General features: G+C 41.7%; 1 protein-coding gene across 4 annotated transcripts in view; it reads right to left on the reverse strand.

Moving 5' to 3' along the window:
* The window catches only part of MPP7 (membrane palmitoylated protein 7), a 537461-nt gene that overhangs the window by 11999 nt on the left and 502817 nt on the right, over positions 1-22645 (reverse strand). For all 4 annotated transcript variants that reach the window (XM_040352591.1, XM_040352588.1, XM_040352590.1 and 1 more), the window contains 3 exons: positions 22439-22532; positions 15137-15245; positions 2389-2532 (listed from right to left, as the gene is read on the reverse strand). In XM_040352591.1, the coding sequence (XP_040208525.1) occupies positions 2389-2532; positions 15137-15245; positions 22439-22532 (347 nt within the window). The remainder of the gene's footprint in view (positions 1-2388; positions 2533-15136; positions 15246-22438; positions 22533-22645) is intronic.

Here is a 22645-nt window from a genome sequence, read left to right on the forward strand (position 1 = left end):
AAAAGTCACTCTACAATTAACCCTTTGAGCTCAGAATAGTTCATAGGTCCGTTACAGTATATATAGGTCAGCTGGAGGTAGCCCTTTGCTCCTTAACCACCTCCCTACCCAGCTGTCGTAATATGACGGCCGCAGGAAAACCTCTGTCCCTCCAGGCAGCCGTAATATGACGTCCTTAACTTCCCAGCCCCCCCAGGGGGCGTGTGCCGCCGCCGGCACTCGGGAGCCGATGCGCATGCCTGGCGGCCGTGATGTCTGCCGGGCTCCCGCGATTGCTCGATAACAGAGCAGGACAGTGGATCTGTGTGTGTAAACACACAGATCCACGTCCTGGTAGGTGATAGGAGACTGATGGTGTGTTCCTAGTACAGAGGAACACTGATTGGTCTCCTCCCCTTGTGGGTCTCCTCCCCCTACAGTTAGAATCACTCCCTAGGGAACACATTTAACCTCTTGATCGCCCCCTAGTGTTAACCCCTTTTCTGCCAGTATCATTTATACAGTAATCAGTGCATTTTTATAGCACGGATCGCTCTATAAATGTCAATGGTCCCAAAAATGTGTCAACAGTGTCCAATGTGTCCACCGCAATGTCACAGTCACGATAAAAATCGCAGATTGCCGCCATTACTAGTAAAAAAAAAAGCCATAAATCTATCACCTATTTTGTAGACGCTATAACTTTTGCGCAAATCAATCAATATATGTGGATTGCGATTTTGTTAACAATATGTAGAAGAATTATAGCAAAAAGTAAAAAATATTGTGTTTTTTTTCAAACTTGTCATTCTTTTGTTTATAGCACAAGAAATAAAAACTGCAGAAAGCTCTATTTGTGGGGAAAAAAAATGTATAAAAATGTAATTTGGGTACAGTTTTGCATGACCGCGCAACTGTCATTTAAAGTGTTACAGCGCTGAAAACTGAAAATAGGCCTGGGCAGGAAGGGGGTGAAAATGTAAGTGGTTAATGGTACAGCAACACACCAAAAGCACAAAAATGCCCTTTGTAAGGAAGCTGCAGACTTGTTCAAATGTTCAAAGCAGCAAATCAGAATCTTTCTTTCTTTAAAGCTATCCATACACTAAAAAAAATTCTCAGTACATTTGAAGGCTTGACCAATGTCAAGGCTTGTCCAATGTCACTCGCAAATATTTCAAAATTTCCTTTGCTTTTAACATTTGCTTTTGAATGAATGGACTTTACAGAATAAAAGCCACATACACTATTAAGCCTCATACACACGATAGGTTAACCAGAGGACAACGGTCTGAAGGACCGTTGTCATAGGTTAACCGATGAAGCTGACTGATGGTCCATCATGCCTACACACCATAGGTTAAATAACCGATCGTGTCAGAACGCAGTGACGTAAAACACAACGACGTGCTGAAAAAAACAAAGTTCAATGCTTCCAAGCATGCGTCGACTTGATTCTGAGCATGCATGGATTTTTAACCGATGGTTGTGCGTACTAATGATCGGTTTTGACCTATTGGTTACCAATCCATTGGTTAAATTTTAAAACAAGTTGGCTTTTTTTAACCTATGGGGCCCACACACGATCGGTTTTGACTGATGAAAACGGTCCATCAGACCGTTATCCTCTGGTTAACCTATCGTGTGTACGAGGCTTTAGAGATTTATTGGTTTGAGAAAAAAATCTCCATCCAGCTCTTTCAAAAATTGTTCATTACTGTGGCCAAAATCGATGTTGATTTGACCTCACTACAGATTAAAAAATCAAACGAACATTCTTATAATAAACATTTTTGGCTGAAATTCTTCTAGTGTATAGACAGATATACAAACCTAAACAGCAAAAATGACAGTTGGAAGTTAATTTGTTGCTAGAGGCAATAGGACATTTTCTTGTGTGCTCACTATTTATGTATAAGCCCATTTTGTAAAGCGCTGCACAAACTGTTGGCGCTATATAAATCCTGAACAATAATATAAATCCATGTACGTTTTTTAACTAAGTGCAAATTATCCTGTCTTGATTAACAGCAGAGGAGACACTTTGCTGGCTGTTTGTGAAAAATTTGAGATTTTTCAGATTTTTAATTATGTAGTAATTCATATTCAATTTTATTGACTCTGGTCCCCAATAAACCTTTGATACTTTAACGGTTTTATTTTTCACACTTCGGTGGCAACTTCTATCAGAGTATGCAAGATATCTATATAATTATTAAAAACAGAAAACAAAACATGCCCAGTTAAACTTTCATCAAAAAGCCCTGTGACATAACAGAATTAGCTGGGTTATCACAAGTAGTATGAAGGTTGCTAACATTTAATACACAATTTATACACTTTACAAAACATGGCTATTGTTCTGTACATTAAGGATCATATTATGGTCACTGTTCTAGCACCACTTACTGTGAAGTGTTTTGAGGATGCCCGCTCATCTTTGCTGGAGATCACGTTGGCGTTCCTCCTCGTCTCTCGCAAGCGTTCAATAGATGGTGGCTTGATGAATATCACGTAAGGCTTAAACTCATAGGTCCTTAGGTGTTTTATGCTCTACAAAGGATTAAAAGAGAAAAAAAAGTAAATAAATCAGATATCGGTCCCCGTAAAGAAATAAAGACATTCAGTAATAGGAAACACATTACATTTCTCAAATATGTACACTCGTACGCTAGCATTTAAAACACTTACTGTATCTGCTGTTATTTCAATGGTTAGAAGGCTTTAATTTCCACGCTCTGTGCCAGGCCTGGAAAGTCTGATCAGTTTGGCAGGCACTTCATATACCACAGCCAGTAGGCATTTTGATGCCCAAAGCTTACACTCTGCTTTTTGAATTTGGTGGCAATTATATTTCAAACAGATCTATGTAAACATACGGAATGGATATTTTCATTTCGTACTAAATCCGTTTTGTTCGCCGTCAGCCACCATTGCTGTCTATTAATAATTCCCCTTTTAACTTGGGTGATGTCATATCTGGACAGAAAGTCACATTAAAAGGCCTGGAAATTTTTACTGTTTTTTTTTTCACTTTCATTTGGAGAGTTTAAAGTCCAAATATGTTTGATTCAAAGGTTGTGTTTGCTCCCTTTTCTGGACTGCTTGTTTAGGAAGAAGATTAAATCATTTTTTATATAGGGGTTTGTCGTTTTGGCACAAAAACATTTCAGGTGAAATTGAGTTAAGAGAGGTTAAAAAAAAGCATTCAAGTACATGGATTGCGAGCATGGATTGTCTTCTCCCCTCTGCCTCCCAACCCTGTGTCCTCCCTGTCTATGCTGCTCTGTGAACTTGTCCCTCGCTCCTTCTCTGTTGCTGCCTCCCCTCACCTATACTTCCATGTCAGTCCCCCGCAGATCACTTCTCTTTTTGCCCCACCCCCGATCTTCTGTCAGTCATGGCGAGGGTTATGCCATCCAGCTGGAGCAAGCCCAGAGATGCTACAACGTGGAAGCTCTAGAGAAGGAGGTGAGAGCATAAAATGGGGGGGGGGTGAAAAATGCTGAGAACATTCTACAGTCCGGAACACAGGGCGGACTTCTACACATTGAGGGGAACTGCAACCTCCCCTCCCCCCTTGTATTGAAGGAGACTGAAGACAGTCCATATGTGGGTGAATGGCAGAAGCAAGCATGGGGAAGGGGGTGAGTCCTGGTCATGCTGGGACCTGTAGTGTGCAGGCAGCAGGGGAACCCCTGTGTGACATGAATGGCTCTGGTGTAGTGTCAGGGGTGGCCGTATGCATGCTCCAGGGACCCGTGCAGCCTCCCTGTCACATTTAGTTTTACACCTGGACAGGAAGGGCAGTGAGGGTGGCATATACAGGAACCAATTTCCTGCATCTTCCTCATGCAGCTGCTGAAAGCTGGCTTCTCCTCCTTTCCCTCTCCCCACATTCAGCGGCTTAGGAAAATACAGGAAATCGTAACTGTACATGCCGTCCCCGCTGCCCTTCGTGTCCAGGCTATTCTTATTTGTGCGGCCCAGGCCCCCTGTGTGCTCCCCTGTCCCCCCCACAGCATTGCCAGCTTCCCTCCTTTTCACTCCCACCAGCTACTGTTTTTAGGATGGAACGTAGAGGAAGGGACTGGTAAGAATATCATGTTTTCCAGCCCCTTCCTTTCCTGAATATACACAGCAAGTGATTGGTACCAATCACGCCTGTGTCTATTTGTAACTGACACTTAGTAAACTGTATTTACTACACTTCAGTTCGTGAATGAACAGGAAGCTTTAGAGCACTTCCCATTTATTTATTCTGTGCAGCTGAGGCCGCAGAGCTGGAGGTTGAGGACTGAGTCCATGATCACGATTCTCTGTCTCAAAAATGAGACATTAGAGGTTTATTTAGACCCTGATATTTCACCAAAGTCCCCCAACAGGACTGCTATTTTTTTTTTAAAGCAATACAAATAAATTAGTATTTTTTTTTTCAAAAATCATCAAAAAATAAAAATGCCCTGCTGACACGCCTACTGACACCATCCACGCGCCATCTACTGCCCTACCAACAACATGTCCCCTTTTAAGGTAGTGTAAGTATATATTTTTACATTGATATTAATATTACCATATTTTTCTAAGTTTTCATTTCTATTTATTTAGGCCTTGCTAGTTACTTTCTTTAAAAAACAAAAGGGGGTGCCAAACCCCGGTGAGCTTTGATCTCTTTAATGTTGTTAGATCTCCACCTCTAAAAGGTTGCCTACACCTGGACTAATTTATCAATAAGTAAAAGCCAAGGAGGAACCCAACCCATTCCATCCCTCACAGGCCAGCCTTTATCCTGCTTGATTCCCTGCAATCAACCGGGTACCAAGGCCCTGAAGTCCGCTCTTGCTCCACTGTTGTTCACCATCCAAATAACAGGCTACACACTGAAGACATTCAACTCCAGTCACGGTTTATTGCAATGACAGCTTTTCACTCCCACCCAAAGCCATTACCCCAACATATTTCACTAACAGCAGGGATTACTAATGGGGATGATCTCAACTACAGAGGGTTAGAAACTTTTGTTTGCAAACCAACCATCTCAGCGGCTTGTTGGGTTTTCTCAAAGCATTGTAAGGAGGCCAAGACTTCTAGTGGTGGTTCAGCATGTAAAGGATGTAAAAGAATCTAGCTGTGGGTCTGTGTTATGTGAACCACAAGCCACCAGTGATCCCACACATGAATGAGCTGCCGGCCATAGCCCCCTGTATGTCATTAGGTAACCAGTTGGCATCGGTTACATTACAGGCTACTATTGTTGTTGCCAAATTCACATTACCTTTTCTACTGACATGTCAAAAAAATACTGAAAGGGTACAGTAAGTAAACGAAAGTTCAGAAAATGGCCACTGATTTTTTTCACAAACATATGTAACACCATACTGGCTGGGCTCTCTGGCTCCAACATGTTAATGCAGCTCAATAGTACAAGCAGGAGATTGCTCACTAGTTGCTGCATCCTCCTCAAGGTGCTGGGGGCCATGTTAGTAAGAGGGGCAGCCATATTAGGGCATTGGTCGATGAGTTTTGGGCTTACATGAATGACATTAGTTTTAGATGCTTCTGAGATCATTCATTAGCAAATTAGTTTGACTTGTAGTTGACCTCTTTCTGACCTGTATCAAGCAATGTTTGCATCTCCATAGACATGTACAAGTATACAAAAACCTGTTTGAAGCAAACAAAAGTCGATACGGACCTTTAAAGTGGTGGGTGGGAAGGAGGTATTGAGTTGTGTATGCCAGACTCCCACTAAATGACAGAAAGAGTCTAAAACCCCAGATTTTTTTTTATCTGTGCACTAATTGCTAGCAGTCATTTTGTAAGTCTTATGTCACAAATAGGACCCAATACTCTGTGTGCAACCAGCCCAGTTTATTGTAGAAGTACTAACTGAGGAAGAATGGTGGAAAAGGGGGGGGGGGTAAAAGATGTTCTGAGAGAGTTGTACGAGCTGTCCAATTGAACATTTTTATTTTCCACATGGTGCTGGAAAACGAGAATGGAGAATATAACTGGATGCTATGGACAAGTCATGCTATCCAACAGTTCTTTCCGGTCTTCCATGAGGAACGGTTTGCTACAGAAGACATGTAGCCTTCTTTGTACACAAAGTCCAAAAAGAGCTTCCAACCAAGATTCCAAAAGCTTTTGATAGTATCGTTTGTTTAGCAAGATATGATAGAACAGCTAATTGTTTGATAAAAAAGTGACATAGCGTCCGGGAGATTTTAAATCAAACTCGTTCAGGATCGGCAATGAGCTGCTGCTACTATTTCCCACCTTCATCAATTAATTGTGGCGAGTCTGCCATTTTGAGTTTTCCATGGTTTATGCAACATGTGAGCCCTGAAGAAGGGTGATATCTTTGAACAACCAACAAGATGTTTGGACTCAGATCTCTATGGTCTGGCACCTCTTTTGGACTTTGTATAGTTTCCAAACTTGAGGTCCTTTTATAGGGGCACTGTGTTTGTGTTTAAGAGCAGCCTCAATGGAGCAATTGCGTCCATTATGAATCTGTTTGATCTTTATGATCCATTGATGAGCAAATACAGCACCTAAAATTACACATATTCCATATAAGCCTTCTATGGCAGAAGTTTTGCCATGGTATATATTGTCTAAATACCAGTCATAGTGCAACATGTTTTATAAACTATAGTGATAAGATTGGGGAAGTACAGGTCTGTGATATATATTAACAGGGTCTTATTCAGCAAAGCCGAAGTACACATGAGAGAAGAGGCAGGCCCTCAGCCTGTGCTAGGTGTGTGCCTTAACAGCTCAGTAAAGGGGGCTTTCCACTCACTTCAAAGCTCTGCATAATGATAACTTTCAAAACTCCATCCAAGAACCTTGGCAAGTAGGGGAGATACTGCTGAGTAAGTGCAAGGAGACCGATACTTGCTGAGTCAGGTGGGCATAATAAAACTGAGGAATTGCGCTACAATGGCAATAAAATCTTAGTAAGACTAAATTAACAGTGTCCCAAGTGAGCTCTTAAGGAGTAGCTGCTTGAAAACTTCATAAATGGGATAATAGGATCAGCTCAGATCATAGAGGACATTTACAAGAACAAAGTCTCTTGCAGGTAGGAGAAAAAGTGGAAATGCAATGTGCTTAGGCAGCGTGCAGCTGAACACTTGTAGTTGAACTGAAGCCTTAAGGAGCTGCAAGTACTAGCATGTATTCTGACAGTGAGTGAACTACATATCCAAGCATTAGGGTATGCCTCTATTTTGAATGACATGCTAGATCTTGTATCTGGAAGTCCCCAGGATGCCAATTCCTCAGCTGTAAAATGACAACACTTGAAGTATTGTACTACTTCAAACTGGCATGCACTTAAACATATTCTGCTCTGGATGTTGGAATACATATTAATGAGTTTCCACAACTTGAGTTTTTTTGTAATTCTCTGTAGTCTGAAAAACTTGAAAAAACAGATATTTGAACTAAACATATTCTGATCTTGCGTAACCCTCCTTAAAGTGGTTGTAAAGGATAAAGGTTTTCTAACCCAATGTATTTTTTTGCACAAAGGTAAAAAATCTTCCAAGATTAACTCCCTCCTAAACACTTCTCTGAGCCCAAAATCAATCCAGTGCTGTGCCCGAGAGAAGTTTTGCTGCTTTCTCTCTCCTCAATGGCTCAGAGACAGCAGCGGGAGTCATTAGCTCCCATCAATCAAATCCAGTGGGGAGGGGCCGAGCCCGCTCATTTGTCCCATAGCAAATGCTTGCTGAAGATGTGGGGCCAGACAGCGCCGGCGTAGATCCGAGAATAGGAGGTTCAGGGCCGCTATTTGATATACATTGGAAAACATTATCCAAATAGCATAAACGTGGTCGACATGGTCAACTGACAAAGAGGCAAAAAAGGACATTCTGCAGGATTGTGATCTAGAAAAACTGCTGCAAAAGCAATATTAATGTGTAGAATAGGAGAGAGTGGTGCAACACCCATAAATCGTGGACTATCAATCAATGGAAGACTGTAATATGGTCCAATGAATCTAGCTTCACACTGTTCCCAACCACTGGATGTGTTTACACATGAACACCATTCTAAGCTTACGACCGTTCACTGTCGTGTGTCAATGGTAAAGCATGGTGGCGGCGCAATTATGGTTTGGGCAGCTATATCTATGTATTCTGCAGGCCCCATTATCACGTTGAAAGGTAGAGTACAAATTGTGGCCAACTCTGTGCACTCCATGGTGCAGACATTGTTCCTCAAAGACCGCGCCATTTACCAAGACGATAATGCTCCGATTCAAGCAGCTGGTGTTGTAAAATCATGGTTTGACAAGCATGCAGATGAACTCATGCACCTTCCCTGGGTGCTGCAGTTGCTGAACCTCAATATCATACAGCCACTATGATCAATTTTGGAGAACAATGTTTTCTGCCGCCGGCATTTCTGCAAGAACTGGAATGATTTTTGCATGTTGTCAGTTTCCATCATCCACCATCCAAGACTTATGCCGCGTACACACGATCATTTTTCGTCATGAAAAAAACGTCATTTAAAATGATCGTGTGTGGGCTTCACATCATTTTTTGGGGTTCTGAAAAACGAAAAAAAAAAAATCCCGAAAAATGCTGCATTTTTTAACAACGTTTTAAACAATGTCGTTTTTCGGGTTGTAAAAAATGATCGTGTGTGGGCTAAAACGACGTTAAAAAACCTGCGCATGCTCAGAAGCAAGTTATGAGGTGGGAGCGCTCGTTCTGGTAAAACTACCGTTCATAATGGAGTAAGCACATTCATCACGCTGTAACAGACAGAAAAGCGTGAATCGTCTTTTACTAACATGGAATCAGCTAAAGCAGCCCCAAGGGTGGCGCCATCCGCATGGAACTTCCCCTTTATAGTGCCGTCGTACGTGTTGTATGTCACCACGCTTTTCTAGAGCATTTTTTAAAAACGAGTGTGGGCAACGTCGTTTTAATGATGAAGTTGGAAAAACTTTGTTTTTTCTACATGCCGAAAAATGATCGTGTGTACGCGGTATTATATTTGTCAATTCCCAGGAAAATTCCAGGTCATCTTGAATGCCAAAGGCGGTCCAACACCATAATTAGGTAACAATTTTATTCTTCAACCTGGTGTTTACACACACACACACACACACACACACACACACACAAGAACAGATGTTCCCACTGAAAGATATATCAACTATTTCTGTTTTGGTGTCAACTGTAGAGTTTTGCATCTCTCATCACTTTCTGACCTGGTGACACTAGGACAAATTGGTAGCGAATCTTCCCACTCGGGTATAGCTCTAACGAAAACTAGAAATTGCATACACTTTCCCAGTTTGACTTTATTCCCTACCTGTAGCACATTTGCCATGTCTCACTGGCTGCTGGAATCGCCAATAGTGCATAGTAGACTACAAAACTTTAAAGCAGTACATGCAAGGAATGTTGTTTTCACATTTACAAACTCACATGAAAACTGTATACTTAAATTATTATAACAGTTTTCTAAAACTTGGAGTGGTTAAGATTAGGGATGTCCCGATACCGATACTAGTATCGGTATCGGGACCGATACCAAGCATTTCCCCGAGTACTTGTACTCGGGGAAATGCTCCCGATGCTTCACCCGATACTTGAGCGGGCAGGCAGGGGAGTTGCAAATCTTCTCTCCCCCATGGTCAGTGTTGTCCCCCCCCTGCTGTTTACGTCCCCTATCCTTGCTGCTCTCTCACCTCCCCCGTCCGTCCGTGCAGTTCTCTCCTCCCGTTCCCCCGTCCATGCAGTGCTCTATCCTCCGTCCCGTTCTCTCTCCTCCCCTTCCCCGGGCTGTCCGTGCCGTTCTCTCCTCCCCTTCCCCCGTCCATGCAGTGCTCTTTCCTCCGTTCCGTTCTCTCTCCTCCCCTTCCCCGGGCTGTCCGTGCCGTTCTCTCCTCCCGTTCCCCCGTCCATGCAGTGCTCTTTCCTCCGTCCCGTTCTCTCTCCTCCCCTTCCCCGGGCCGTCCGTGCCGTTCTCTCCTCCCCTTCCCCCGTCCGTCCGTCCGTCCGTCCCGTTCTCTCTTCCACCCCCCTCCCCGTCCATGCAGTTCCCGTTCTCTTTTCCCCCGTCCGTCCGTGCCGCTCTCCCCCCTCAATCTGTCAGGGGGGAGAGCGGAGGTAGGAGCCGCTAAGCCCGGCTCCTACCTTTTCAGAATGAACAGAGTCGGTGGTCACTGACTCTGTTCATTCATATAACTGAGCATCGTAAGCTCCTGTGTTTACAATGCTTCAGTTTATGAATGGAGGAGCTTCCCTCCATTCATTTCAGCTGAAGCTGCTGAGAAAGGGACTGGGGAATCTGTTTCCCTAGTCCCTTTCTCTGTCTTAAAGGGGAGATGCCAGAGGTCTGTTAAGACCCCTGAAATCTCACCAAAGCCCCCCAACAGGGCTGATAAAAATGAAAATAAAAAATTGCAATAAATATTAAAAAATAAATAAAATGTAAAAAAATAAATAAATAAATAAAAAAAACACACTGACAATTCCCCCCCCCCCCTAAAAAAAAAAAAAAAAAAAAAATCACTGTAAAAAAAAAAAAAAATAGTAAAAAAATAAATAAAAATACTGCCACTGTCACATGACATTAAAAAAAGTATCGGTACTTGTACTCGGTCTCAAAAAAGTGGTATCGGGACAACCCTAGTTAAGATATAACTGTGGTTATGCAAATGATTTCATTAAATGTAGGAAAACACAGTTCCAAGGTTTTCCAGTTTTGTGTTTATTCCAATCTGTCACTGTCACATTTACTGCTTAGCCTGGTCTATATATAAATGCACACAAAAATATAAATAAAGGCAAGTGAAATAAAAAAAATATAATTCTTCTACATTTTATTGTTGCATTTATTAGTGTTATTATAGCACAATATATTAGTTAAGTTACTCCATATAATAATAGACAAATATTAGTTCAATTAATATATACTATCATTTCTCTTTAAGACCACTCAGGTGTTTCTCCTTAAAAGAACCCGATGTCCTCGGTGACATTACTAACATGTGATCCTTGGCTACAACGCAGGGAGACATAAGGTGAAGCTATACAGAGAGATATGATGGGGAACACCTTTCACCACAGCAAGTGTCTGCAGAATGTTACAGCCTTGAGGAATGCTGACCGGAGTGACTCCTCAGAGTAGAGTCATTGTCCTCACATTGCAGGAAGAACTCGCTCATTCTGAAGGCTTCTGTCAAATAAATTCAGCCAATGACTACAATGTGTCACCTGCAGTCTGAATGCTGAAAACACCCTTTATTTCATTTCAAGATGAAACCGAGTGTGTTCTTCCCACAGTATGCCGGCAAGACAAGCCACTCTGTATTTATTCTAGTCAGCAGAATCAAACCAAATATCCCTCCAGAGGTCTATTAGCGATTGACTATTAATATCCTGCCATCTCAGCATTTTCCACAATATTACAAAATATTAAACATTTTCGGAAAGAAAAGGCTTAGATATTTGAAACTCGCTTTTCTGGTTAATGTGATACTGCGAAGCGACACAGTGAAATAATAAACTTTGCAGTTTGCATCACCTATAACTTGTTCCCCTGGGCTTCTACAGAAAAGCATCCATTGTGGATGGCGGTAATAGTTGTTACTTGACGTGCTACCGAGGAGATGAAAAAAGAAATAAAGCAACAGCAGAACTGTCACTCACAGCGGCCAACAGTACTTTTTTATAAGCGTTAAGTAAAAATAATTATTTGCTGCGAGAAACTGCTCTTGCTCTTGTACACTGGCCCCTGAGTAAAATGTTTAACATTGAATAATTATTATTTTATTATTATTATACAATAGCGCCAACAGTTTGCGCAGCGCTTTAGGGAAGACAGTACAGTCACAATACAATTCAATACAGGGGGGATCAGAGGGCCCTGCTCGTTCGAGCTTATTATAAATACCTTGGGGGATTCAAAGACATGTACACACGGAATCAAAACATTTTCAACAGGGAACAATATTTCCAAAGCTAAGTCAGATATCCTCAACCAGTGGAAAGTGGTGAACGATTCAATATGATAAAAGTGAATTTTCAAGTTTTTACAAAAAAATCAAATATGAAAAAGATTCCTGTAAAACCTGCCTATAAGATGTTCGATGAGACAGTTTATGTGTACTTCTTGTTCTCTCTTCTTTGGAAATTAAGAGGTAATTTATGTTATCCTGAGACAGCTTACAATGTTTGCTTTTGCACTTAACACTAAACGAAACTTGACTAAATTAAAAAAAAAAAAAAACTTTCCAGCAGCTCTTTATTGCAGAAGAGACATGCTATGTCTCTTCTGCAATAACAGTCTTCGATTGAATGCAAAAGGAGCTACATATTGCACAGCTCAGCATGCATTCCCAGCAGACTCCGGATGTGCCGAAATGACAGACTCCTGTGTGCATGTGCAAGATGACGTTATTCCCCGACCTGCCAATTACACAAGGCTGAAAACCTGGCACCTGGAAGTAGCCGGGCAGAATAGGACAGCGGCCAGCGAGGGATTAAAACTGATACTGGAAAGAGGAGGTGAGTATTTCGGAGAGTTTAATTCCGCTTTAAAGGCTAAGTTCACCTTTTCCAAAATATAGCCTATACAAGCAAGATGCACCAGTGGATATTACATAAAAAAACTGTGCGGCTTTAAAAATGTTAATTAATTATATTGTTATAGGAGTAGGCCATTTAGGCTCCCCCAGAAGCCTGGCTGAAAACCTCCCAGTTAGCAACACCAACATCCTGCCTTGTTGATAGAATGTGAAAACTGTAGCTCACTTCCGGTGTTCTGCCAAAACAGCCAATTAATCAAAACCTCCAACCACATCACTTCTGGTGACTCTTGAGCAGCAGTATTTTGATGACTTGGCTGTTTTCACAGAACACTGGCAGCATATACACTACATAACATGACGAGTTGGCTGTTTTGACAGAACGCCGGCTAAAAAGTAAAAAAGTTGTTGCCGCCTCGTAGGCGGCCATGTTGTCGGTTACTAGCAGGCGGACTAACATTGTGTACCATAGCGTATACGCTGCCAGTGCTCTGTGAAAACAGCCACGTTGTCTAAATCTGCAATTACTGCTACTGGAGAGTCACCGAAAGTAATGTGGTTGGAGATTTTGAACATTATAAACACCCCTGTTAGTGTTCAATGCTTGTCTCAACTGTTTTAAGTACTACTGATGCTGCACAGCTTGGCCTGTTAAGGAACATGCAAAAATAACAGACTTACTAGTAAAAGAAAACAGCAAATAGCAATATATTAAATGTTTACTTTTGGGTTTAGATATGTTTAAAACCTGTTTAAAACCTGTCCATTCTATTGATGGTTTTGCTTTAAAGAGGACATTGCACCCTTGCAAGAGATCTGCTTGATAAAAAGAGAAGTACATTTATTTTTTCAAAATCATACTTACCTAGATGGATGCAGTATTGGTCCGATGCTGCATCTGTCCCCCCACCGGCTGTAAGGATGAGAATTGAGCGATCAAAGACCGCTAATCGCTTGGTTCTGAGAGCTCCGTGAGCAGAGAGCAGGTGACTGCCAGTCACTGAAGCTTTGAGCTGTGGAGGGGGTGGAAGCGGACGGCTCAGGCTGTCAACAACTCACTAAGAGGCTGGGCCAGGTGCCGGTTCAGGGCTGTGCGCAGATCCCAACTTTATAGTCGCAATCTTTCCCCAGGCCTGGACCCAGCCAAAAGTGGGCTTCAGCCCGCTGTCTGCTGAAAACGGGTCACAGGAGTGCAGAACGAACTGCAAGTAAAAAGCATAGCCAAACAAGCTTTGGCTGTATTTTTCCTTTAAATATGGGTCCAACACCCAAAATGCCTCTGGAAAACAATATATATATATATTTACATTACATCCAGCCTCAGCATAGGGCAAGATCCTGGGAATGCAGAGTATCCCAAATCTCACATGAAAATTCTCTAGCAAAAGCCAAAAAGATTGGGATCCTCGTGTTCCCAGGATATTGCCATGAGGATTGTGATGAAGCCCTTACCTGGTGGCCTCAGGCAGTAGCACGTGTAAGGTAAGTATATTTTTTAAAATTCCTCCTTTTCTACATTTTTTCCCCCAAATGAATTGCATTATTTTGGCATGGTGGAAAGGTTCAGTATAACAAGCACAACTTGCATTCTGGACGTAAGTTCTGCTTTAAAGTGACACTAAACAATACCCTTATTCTACAAAAATAAGTTATACACATACACTACCTAATGGCCCTGTAATCTGTTTTTCTTTCATTCATTCATTTCTTACAGTGTTTTTCTGCCTCCTCGGAACATCCTCTGAGTTCCTGAACCTCGCCTTTTCATTCTCACGTATGTTTTTGTTTGGAATGAGCAGTGCATGTTAGGTGCCGTTATGTGCACTGCTCTATGCACATCACAAATCCCATAGTCCGTAGTGCATAGCCCATGTTGGGAGCGAGCAAGAGAGGGTAGCTACATTTATGTGTTACTTTACCTGCTTAGCGACCGTCCACCGTAGATTTACTGTGGCAGGGCTTCCGCTCTGCTCCAGATCATGTACCTGGGTCAGTTCTGGGTCTGGGTCATGCGCACCGCCGGCGACCCACTCCATCTGTTATTGGACACAGCAGGAGCCAATCAGGGGGTCCAGCGGGTGCGATGTCTGCCGGGAACTGCCGATCGCTCGTGAGAGAGGCAGAACGGCAGGCAGCCTATGTAAACAAGGCAGACGGCCTTTCTGTGAGAGGGGAATGTGCTGATCTTGTGTTCCAGGGGGGCTTTCAACAGCACGCTTTAGAGACACTACAAGTCTTTGAAAGGCAAAAATCTATTTATATAAATTTTGCTAAGGAAAAATGTTGCTTTGTGTAACATTTTCCTTAGAAGGTTATAATTATATTTATTGTATGTTTTTTCCTTAAATAAGCTTGAAAATCAATCACAAAATAATGGAAAAGGTAGGTGCTGATCAAAGGACCGGTCAAATTGTGGCCTTTGCTTTTGTAATAATTTTGTTTATAAATGAAAGCTAGCCTCTGACCAGTAGCAACAGATAATTAAGATACATTACCTTCTTCTGCTACAATTCTTTGGAGAGAATCAAGAAAGTAAAGAAAGAGTCCCACTAATACATTCTTCCATCAGTTAGTAAAGTGTATTTTACTTACACTGGGTTGTATATCCAGCAAACAGACTTTGTTTTTGGCCATCACAGACCGTACAGAGTCGATACTTGTGCCGTAGTAATTGTTCTTATATTCGCCGTACTCAATAAACCTTATCGAATTAAGAGAAGAAATAACATCCAGTTAGCGACAGAAGGGAACAAAAACTTCACTAAAACTTTCATAAAGTTAAATTGGAAGCAGAAGGATTTCTATGTTATCTTACCATGTTTTAGAAGACATAAGCTCTGCCAAGTCCTTTAGCGTGTCCTTTTTTTCCCCCAACATATATATAGATATATATAAACCTTGTATTTTACATTTTAAAATCAGTAACACCTGCTAGTGTTACAGTTAACCGGCAAAGAAAAAACACTTCAGCTTAAGAGCGCACTAATGTTTTCCATCAGCTCTTTGTCTGAGCTAATGCTATGCAATAAAAGGCTGGAGAAGTTAAACAATTGAAACTACTGAAATTTCATTGCACACTGAGGTATAGCTGCCTTCGGCTGCCAATAACTAAAGCGGGAAGGCTTTGGAACTGTTGACAGAGAGAAGATGGCAGATTATCTGCCATAAACGCTTATCTGCTGCTTAAAAACCAAAACAAGATAAGGTAAGATATTAAACACATGAATTACAGGCTGCCTGCCAACAGAGCTTTATATGCAGGGTGGACAAGAAGTGGCTCTATGGCTGCTGCTAAAGGATAAGTGCAGTTTTAATCACAGTTTAATGGAAGCTGAAGGCTGAAATGTTAACAGTCTTGCTGGGATGAATAAATAAAGAGTAATAAAATGATTAAAACACTTACTGTACCTTTCCTGGAGAAAATACTGCTCTCAACACCATCTAGTGTTGCTCACATATCTAAAAGCATGTATATTTGATAGTGTGAGCACTGCTGTAAAGAAGCATCAGAGCTCAGACTGCCTGACCTTCCTCTTTAGCAGAGATCGTGTGATCAAAGACCATGGCTTTTCTTGTTCAATAGTTTTTTATTGGGTCTCACATAAAGGTAGAACAGAGTATAACATATCAGTTCTTGCAGGAGGAAAATGTAGAAATTGGTTCCTCTATATGCAGTTTCCCCCGTTGCTCCTCCTATACAGCTTCTTTCTGCTGTCCATCCTCATCCCCCGCAGCCCTGCCGGGTTCCCCCCTCCCCTCTGCTGAGCACTGCTGCAAGGGATGCGTCAGGATAGAGACAGAGGAAGTGGTCGGTAAATGTGTCATTTACCGGCCCCTTCCTTTTCTGAATGGAGAGTCAGTGATCTGTACTGATCCTGGACTGTCCATTCATAACTGAAACATAGTAAAATGTGTTTACTATGTTTCAGTTTGTGAATGGAGGAAAATATCTGTATAGAGCTATTCCTATCCATTCATTCAGTTCAGATGAGGAGATGGAGAGATGGAGATTCTGGGCTGTGTCCTAAATCTTCTTTCTGTCTCAAAGATGGAACATCAGAGTTCTGTTTAGAAACCCTGATATCTTCATCAAAGCCCCCCAACGGGGCTCCAATAAAAATATTGTAAACAAATAAAAAATATAAAAATTTTCAAAAATAAAATTGTTGAAAAAAAAATAAAAAATAAAAAAATTACTGACACCAGTGGTGGAACTTCCAGGGTCACAAAGGTTGCACTTAAGACTGGGCCCTGGTGTTCCACCACTGGGTTCGGAGGAAAGGGCCCTGCTGAGGGTCAGGGAGGCCCTTCATGGTTTCTTGCACCAGGGCCCCAAAGGTTCTAGTTACGCCACTGGCTAAGGTATAATACTACAAGTGAATGAATCAAGTTATTGATAAATTCAAAACATATAGATCACAGCAACTTCTGTATCGGGTGATTTGTGGGAGTGTGCACATATCGTATATATTTAGAGAAAGAAAGACATGGGGAAGGAGGAAAGTGACACAGATTGGGAGATTGGGATGAGTAGGGAGAAAGTTGTAGTTTGGGAAAGTGGTAGTCAGGGAGATTAGTAAAGGGGGGGGGGGTGGTAAGTGGCAAATGTTTGTAAGCAAAATGAGACTGGCCTTTAAAGGATGAACTGAGATGCAGATTTCTGATAACTTTATATATTGTTTTATTGAAAGTAATCTGATGTACTCTCAAATAATTTTTTGGTGTATATTTTCCAACTTGGTGGACAATCTCCTTGCAAAGAGGTCTGACCCTGTCCTCAAATTATCAAAGTACCAACTGTGCCATATTGGATGACTATCTCAGTGGATTTTAGAACTTGGGAAATTCATTTAAGGACAGGAAGGTATATCACTGTCTGATATTCTTGGATAGATACCTGTTCATCGATAGTCATCCATAGGGATGGAAAATCCACATAAGTGCTTAATATAAAAGCATAGCTTTGCTATCATGGAGGATGACCCCCCCCCCTGTCAAGAGTACATTATGTGACCAATACAGAAGCCATTAGAAAAGTTTAAACTTTTCGTTTACATTTTATGCATGCATCCTAGCATGCCTGTTAACTTGCTTTATGTGAACATTTGAAATCTGGTCCACTTTAAGTGCTATTATGCAATAAATATCAACCAAGAAGGCTCAAACAATTACAGAAAAACTGTGTAAATTCTGTCAAAACCTAAACCTACTCTCAGTCAAATTCTAAGACTATTTAGCCCTGCAAAGAAAAATCGCTGTCGCTAGTGTGTGGGAGTGTGCAGGAGAGGCAACCGACAATGGAAGCCCCATAGTAACTCTTTGGGTGATTTTCCAGGCATTTCCCAGCTGTTGTCAGCAGTCTCTGTCCACACTAAAGCCACCACTGTAGACTGGACAGGATCGGATTTAGAAAAAGTAAGTATAGTGATTTTTTTTATTTACAGGGTTTGATAGATTAGGATTAGAATGTGGCTGAGAGTAGGTTTTAGCTGAACTTCCACTTTAAGGGCCAGATTCACGTAGAAGTGCGGCGGCGTAACGTATCGTAGATACGTTACACCGCCGCAAGTTTTCATCGCAAGTGCCTGATTCACAAAGCACTTTCAATGAAAACCTACGCCGGCAGCCTCCGACGTAAGCCCGCGTAATTCAAAGGGGCGTGTGCCATTTAAATTAGGCGCGCTCCCGCGCCAGACCTACTGCGCATGCTCCGTTTCGAAATTCCCGCCGTGCTTTGCGCGAAGTGACGTCATTTTTTCTAACGGCGACGTGCGTAGCGTACTTCCGTATTCCCGGACGTCTTACGCAAGAAGGAAACATTTTCAAATTTCGACGCGGGAACGACGGCCATACTTTATACAGCACATACGTGTGCTGTGTAAAGTTAGGGCACCAAAAACGACGACTAACTTTGCGACGGGAAACTAGACTAGCAGCGACGTAGCGAACGCGAAAAACCGTTGTGGATCGCTGTAACTCCTAATTTGCATACCCGACGCTGGTTTAAGACGCGAACTCCCCCCAGCGGCGGCCGCGGTATTGCATCCTAAGATCCGACAGTGTAAAACAATTACACCTGTCGGATCTAAGGGATATCTATGCGTAACTGATTCTATGAATCGGTCGCATAGATACTCTGAGAGATACGACGGAGTATCTGAGATACTCCGTCGTATCTCTTTTGTGAATCTGGGCCTAAGTACCTACCGGTAGGGAGAAAACTAGAAAACCTACAGCTATCCTAAACAATAAGGAGCAACTGGAAAATATAAACTAATACATTTTAAAAAAATAAACAGGGAAAATAAGTCCATTATATTTGTTATTTTAAAGGTTTTGTGGGAATTTATAAAAATTGTCAGAATGCAGACTTTCCCCCAAAAAAGACAGAACTATTATATTTTATGGGTTTTCGGAATACATTTAAAATGTCACATGCCAGGGGGTAAAGCCCACAAGACTTCCAGTGGTCAATGAGTCAATGTCAAAAAGTGAAATCATCAATGTTCTGTTGAAAGGAGTAACAAACTATGTTGATGTTTCATATAATGAAACTTGTTAGTGCCTCTGAGTTGAGGCTGCCAGGGTCAACTTCCAGCTTTCGGGGATGTGCAATTAATCTGAAAAATAACACCCGGCTGGTTGCCCATAATCTCCACAGTCTTCCCTCCCAGGCACAGATCACCGAGTCAATTTATTCTGTTTAACAAGCTATGAACAGTTGAGTATTTATAACATTTATGTAAATAATGCTTAGGAGTAAAGAAAATCCATACAGCCAGTGGTGTTGCTGGCACTGTCCTCAATGGAACACAAGCAGCTTCTGCCGAGGCCTGTGCTCCTGCATGACCTCTAAAATCATATTGGTATTCTGTAGACACTTGCAGAAGCTGCCTAAATAGTACCTTTCACCAATGCTTTTAAATAAGGTTTTTTTCCTTCACATGGATCAACTACAGGTTTAGGGTTCAGAGCATGTAGAGTTTGAATGTGTACCTAAAGTTAAAATAGAGAGTAAAGAAGAGTTAAACCTTTATTAGATTTTTATTGCTGTCTGTGTTCCTCCTGGGGGGATAAACCTTTTCTGTTTGCCCTGGTTACTATTATCATCAGGACTGAAACTAAGAGGAAATCCAACATTTTAAAGCCCAGCTTCTAAGGAAATAATAAATGCTCCCTAGCAATGGGGCTGTCCCCACACTGCAAGGGTTAAATGCTTGTTTCACTTACTTGATGCTCGCTCCCATGAATTAATTTTGTATAAAACAAAAATGTTAATACTTTCCTACAGACAATTCTCTCATTCTAACCTATCCACTTTCTGACCTATGCTACGCACCTACCTTCCTATGATTGTGCACCCTATTTAGCTTCCCTTTGTGCACCCACTGTTCTAACTTTCCTATTCCTGTTTTGCTTCCCTGGACATGTTTGGTGACCCCATAACCAATGTAACCATTCGGCTTGGCACTTGTCATAGGGCCTGCAATCAAGTATCACCATAGGTTATGATACCCTTCACCTTCAAGTAGACCTACAGTGGGGAAAATTGTTATTTGATCCCCTGCAGATTTTGTATGTTTTCCCACTTACAAATAAACAAATGGTCTATATATTTTATCATAGGTGTGTTTTAAATAATAGAGACAGAATATCAATGAAAAATACAGAAAAAAAATATATGGTACAAAAGTTATAAATTGAGTTGCAGCTCAGTGAATAAAATTTAATAATTTAATATTTTATCCCCAAGAAAAACATAGCTTAAAATTTGATGGCGAAACCCTTGTTGGCAAGACGTTTCTTGTGGTTAGTAACCTGGTTTGCACACATCTCAGGAGGGATATTGGTCCATGCTTTTTTTTACAGATCATCTCTAAATCTTTAAGGTTTCTTGGCTGTCGCTTGGCCACTCTAAATTTCAGCTCCCTCCATAAATTTCTATAGGATTAAGGTTTGAAGACTGGCTAGGCCACTCCATGACCTTAAAGTGGATGTAAAGCCACTCTCATCCTTTCTAAACTACTGCCATAGTGGTGATCTATAAGGATATAGATGCCTCCTGCATGTATCCTTACCTGTCAAATGTCTCCCCTCTGTCTGTTATAAGAACAAAAAAACTGCAGATTCTGTGGGTGGATCTGTTGTCTGGAGCTCAGTGGGTGGAGTCGTGATGTCAGTAGACTCCCTTCTCACCTCTACACTCCCCTTGTCAACATGCATTTTGTCCTGTGTATTACTTACACTGAATTCTGCTATGATCACTAACATCCAGTCACAATCCAGAAAGGTAACCACATGACTTCAGAAAAGGAGTGGGGGTGGGAATTCAAAAATCCAGGTCTCCAGGCTAGTGCATGAGATATGTAAATAACCTGTCACTCACAGCAAGGGGGCGGAACGAACCAAGGTTTTTCTCTGTTAGTCCATTTTATCTCACTGAACAATAAAAGAGGATTGCTCAGAGCTGGATCAACTCTTTGTGGCAAAACTGGGCACAGATGATAGGAAATCGTTTACTCTACATTGTGACAGCAAAAAAAAAAAATGTATTGTAAAATATTGGATGAGAACCTTCTTCCCTCAGCCAGAACACTGAAGATGGGTGGTTCAATTAAGAAGTACATTAACTGCTTGCTGACCACTTGCCGCCGTTATACGGCGTCAGGTTGGCACGGCTGCGCGAGATCACGTAGCTATACGTCATCTGGCGAATCAACCAATAGGGGCGCGTGTGATTTTTTTTTTTTTACGAAAAATATGTAGAAGAATACGTATTGGCCTAAACTGAGGATTTTTTTTTAATATATTTTCTGGGATATTACAGCAAAAAGTAAAAAATATCGCCCAAATGTCGCTTGAATCCACAAGACCTTTTTGATTTAATGACACAGCAAACTCTACTACTAGAAGCAGCTGACACTAGGTGCTGTGCTCTTAAGTAGCGGAACACAACACAAAATGCACAAATACCTAATAAAGCAATGCTCGCACACTCGATCTATTCATTTTCAAGGAATGAATATCACTTTTCTTTAGAAGATATTTTGTTCCTCATGCCACAATGACGCTCTCCACAGTCTAAGGAACACAGAAACATTCTGGGGTATATCCACGTACCTGGGCGCATTAATACGCTGGGCGCAGCGTATCTAAAATACACTACGCCGCCGCAACTTATTTTTTTTATTTCTAATCCACAAAGAATTTGCGCCGTAAGTTACAGCGGCGTAGTGTATCTTTGGCGGCGTAAGGGCGCGGAATTCAAATGGATGTAATGGGGGCGTGTTTTATGTTAATACGTCGTGACCCGACGTAAATGTTTTTTTTTTAACTGCACATGCGCCGTCCGTTGGGGTATCCCAGTGCGCATGCTCGAAATTAACCCGGAAAAAGCCAATGCTTCTGACGGTGACGTCATTCTACGCAAATTCCTATTCGCGAACGACTTACGCAAACGACGTAAAAATTTCAAAATTGTACGCGGGAACGACGGCCATACTTAACATTGAGTACGCCTCATAACAGCAGCTTTAACTATACGCCGGAAAAAGCCGAACGAAAACGACGTAAAAAAAATGCGCCGGCCGGACGTACGTTCGTGGATCGCCGTAAATAGCTAATTTACATACTCGACGCGGAAATCGACGGAAACACCACCTAGCGGCCGCCGAAATATTGCATCTAAGATCCGACGGCGTACTAAGACGTACGCCTGTCGGATCGATCCCAGATGCCGTCGTATCTTGTTTTGTGGATACAAAACAAAGATACGACGCGGGAAATTTAAAATTACGCCGGCGTATGAAGAGATACGCCGGCGTAATGCTTTTGTGGATCTGCCCCTACATTTGTATTCAATATTTACGTTTTTACAAAAATGCTGCAACTTACTTGTTATTTTGTATGTCTGCTTCAAACAAGTGTTTGGAGATAAATATGTATTCCACGCCATCGCATTCTTGACTTCTCTTTCCTCGAGTTGTATCTGTGATTGGGGTGAAACAAAATACAGAAGAAATGAGAATTTAGCAAAGAATATTTAGATATTAAAATTAACCTCTCCTAGGAAAAACATGGGGGCTTGACCTTTTCCTAAAA

This window comes from Rana temporaria, chromosome 5, assembly GCF_905171775.1.
Source record: "Rana temporaria chromosome 5, aRanTem1.1, whole genome shotgun sequence".
NCBI lineage: Eukaryota > Metazoa > Chordata > Amphibia > Anura > Ranidae > Rana > Rana temporaria.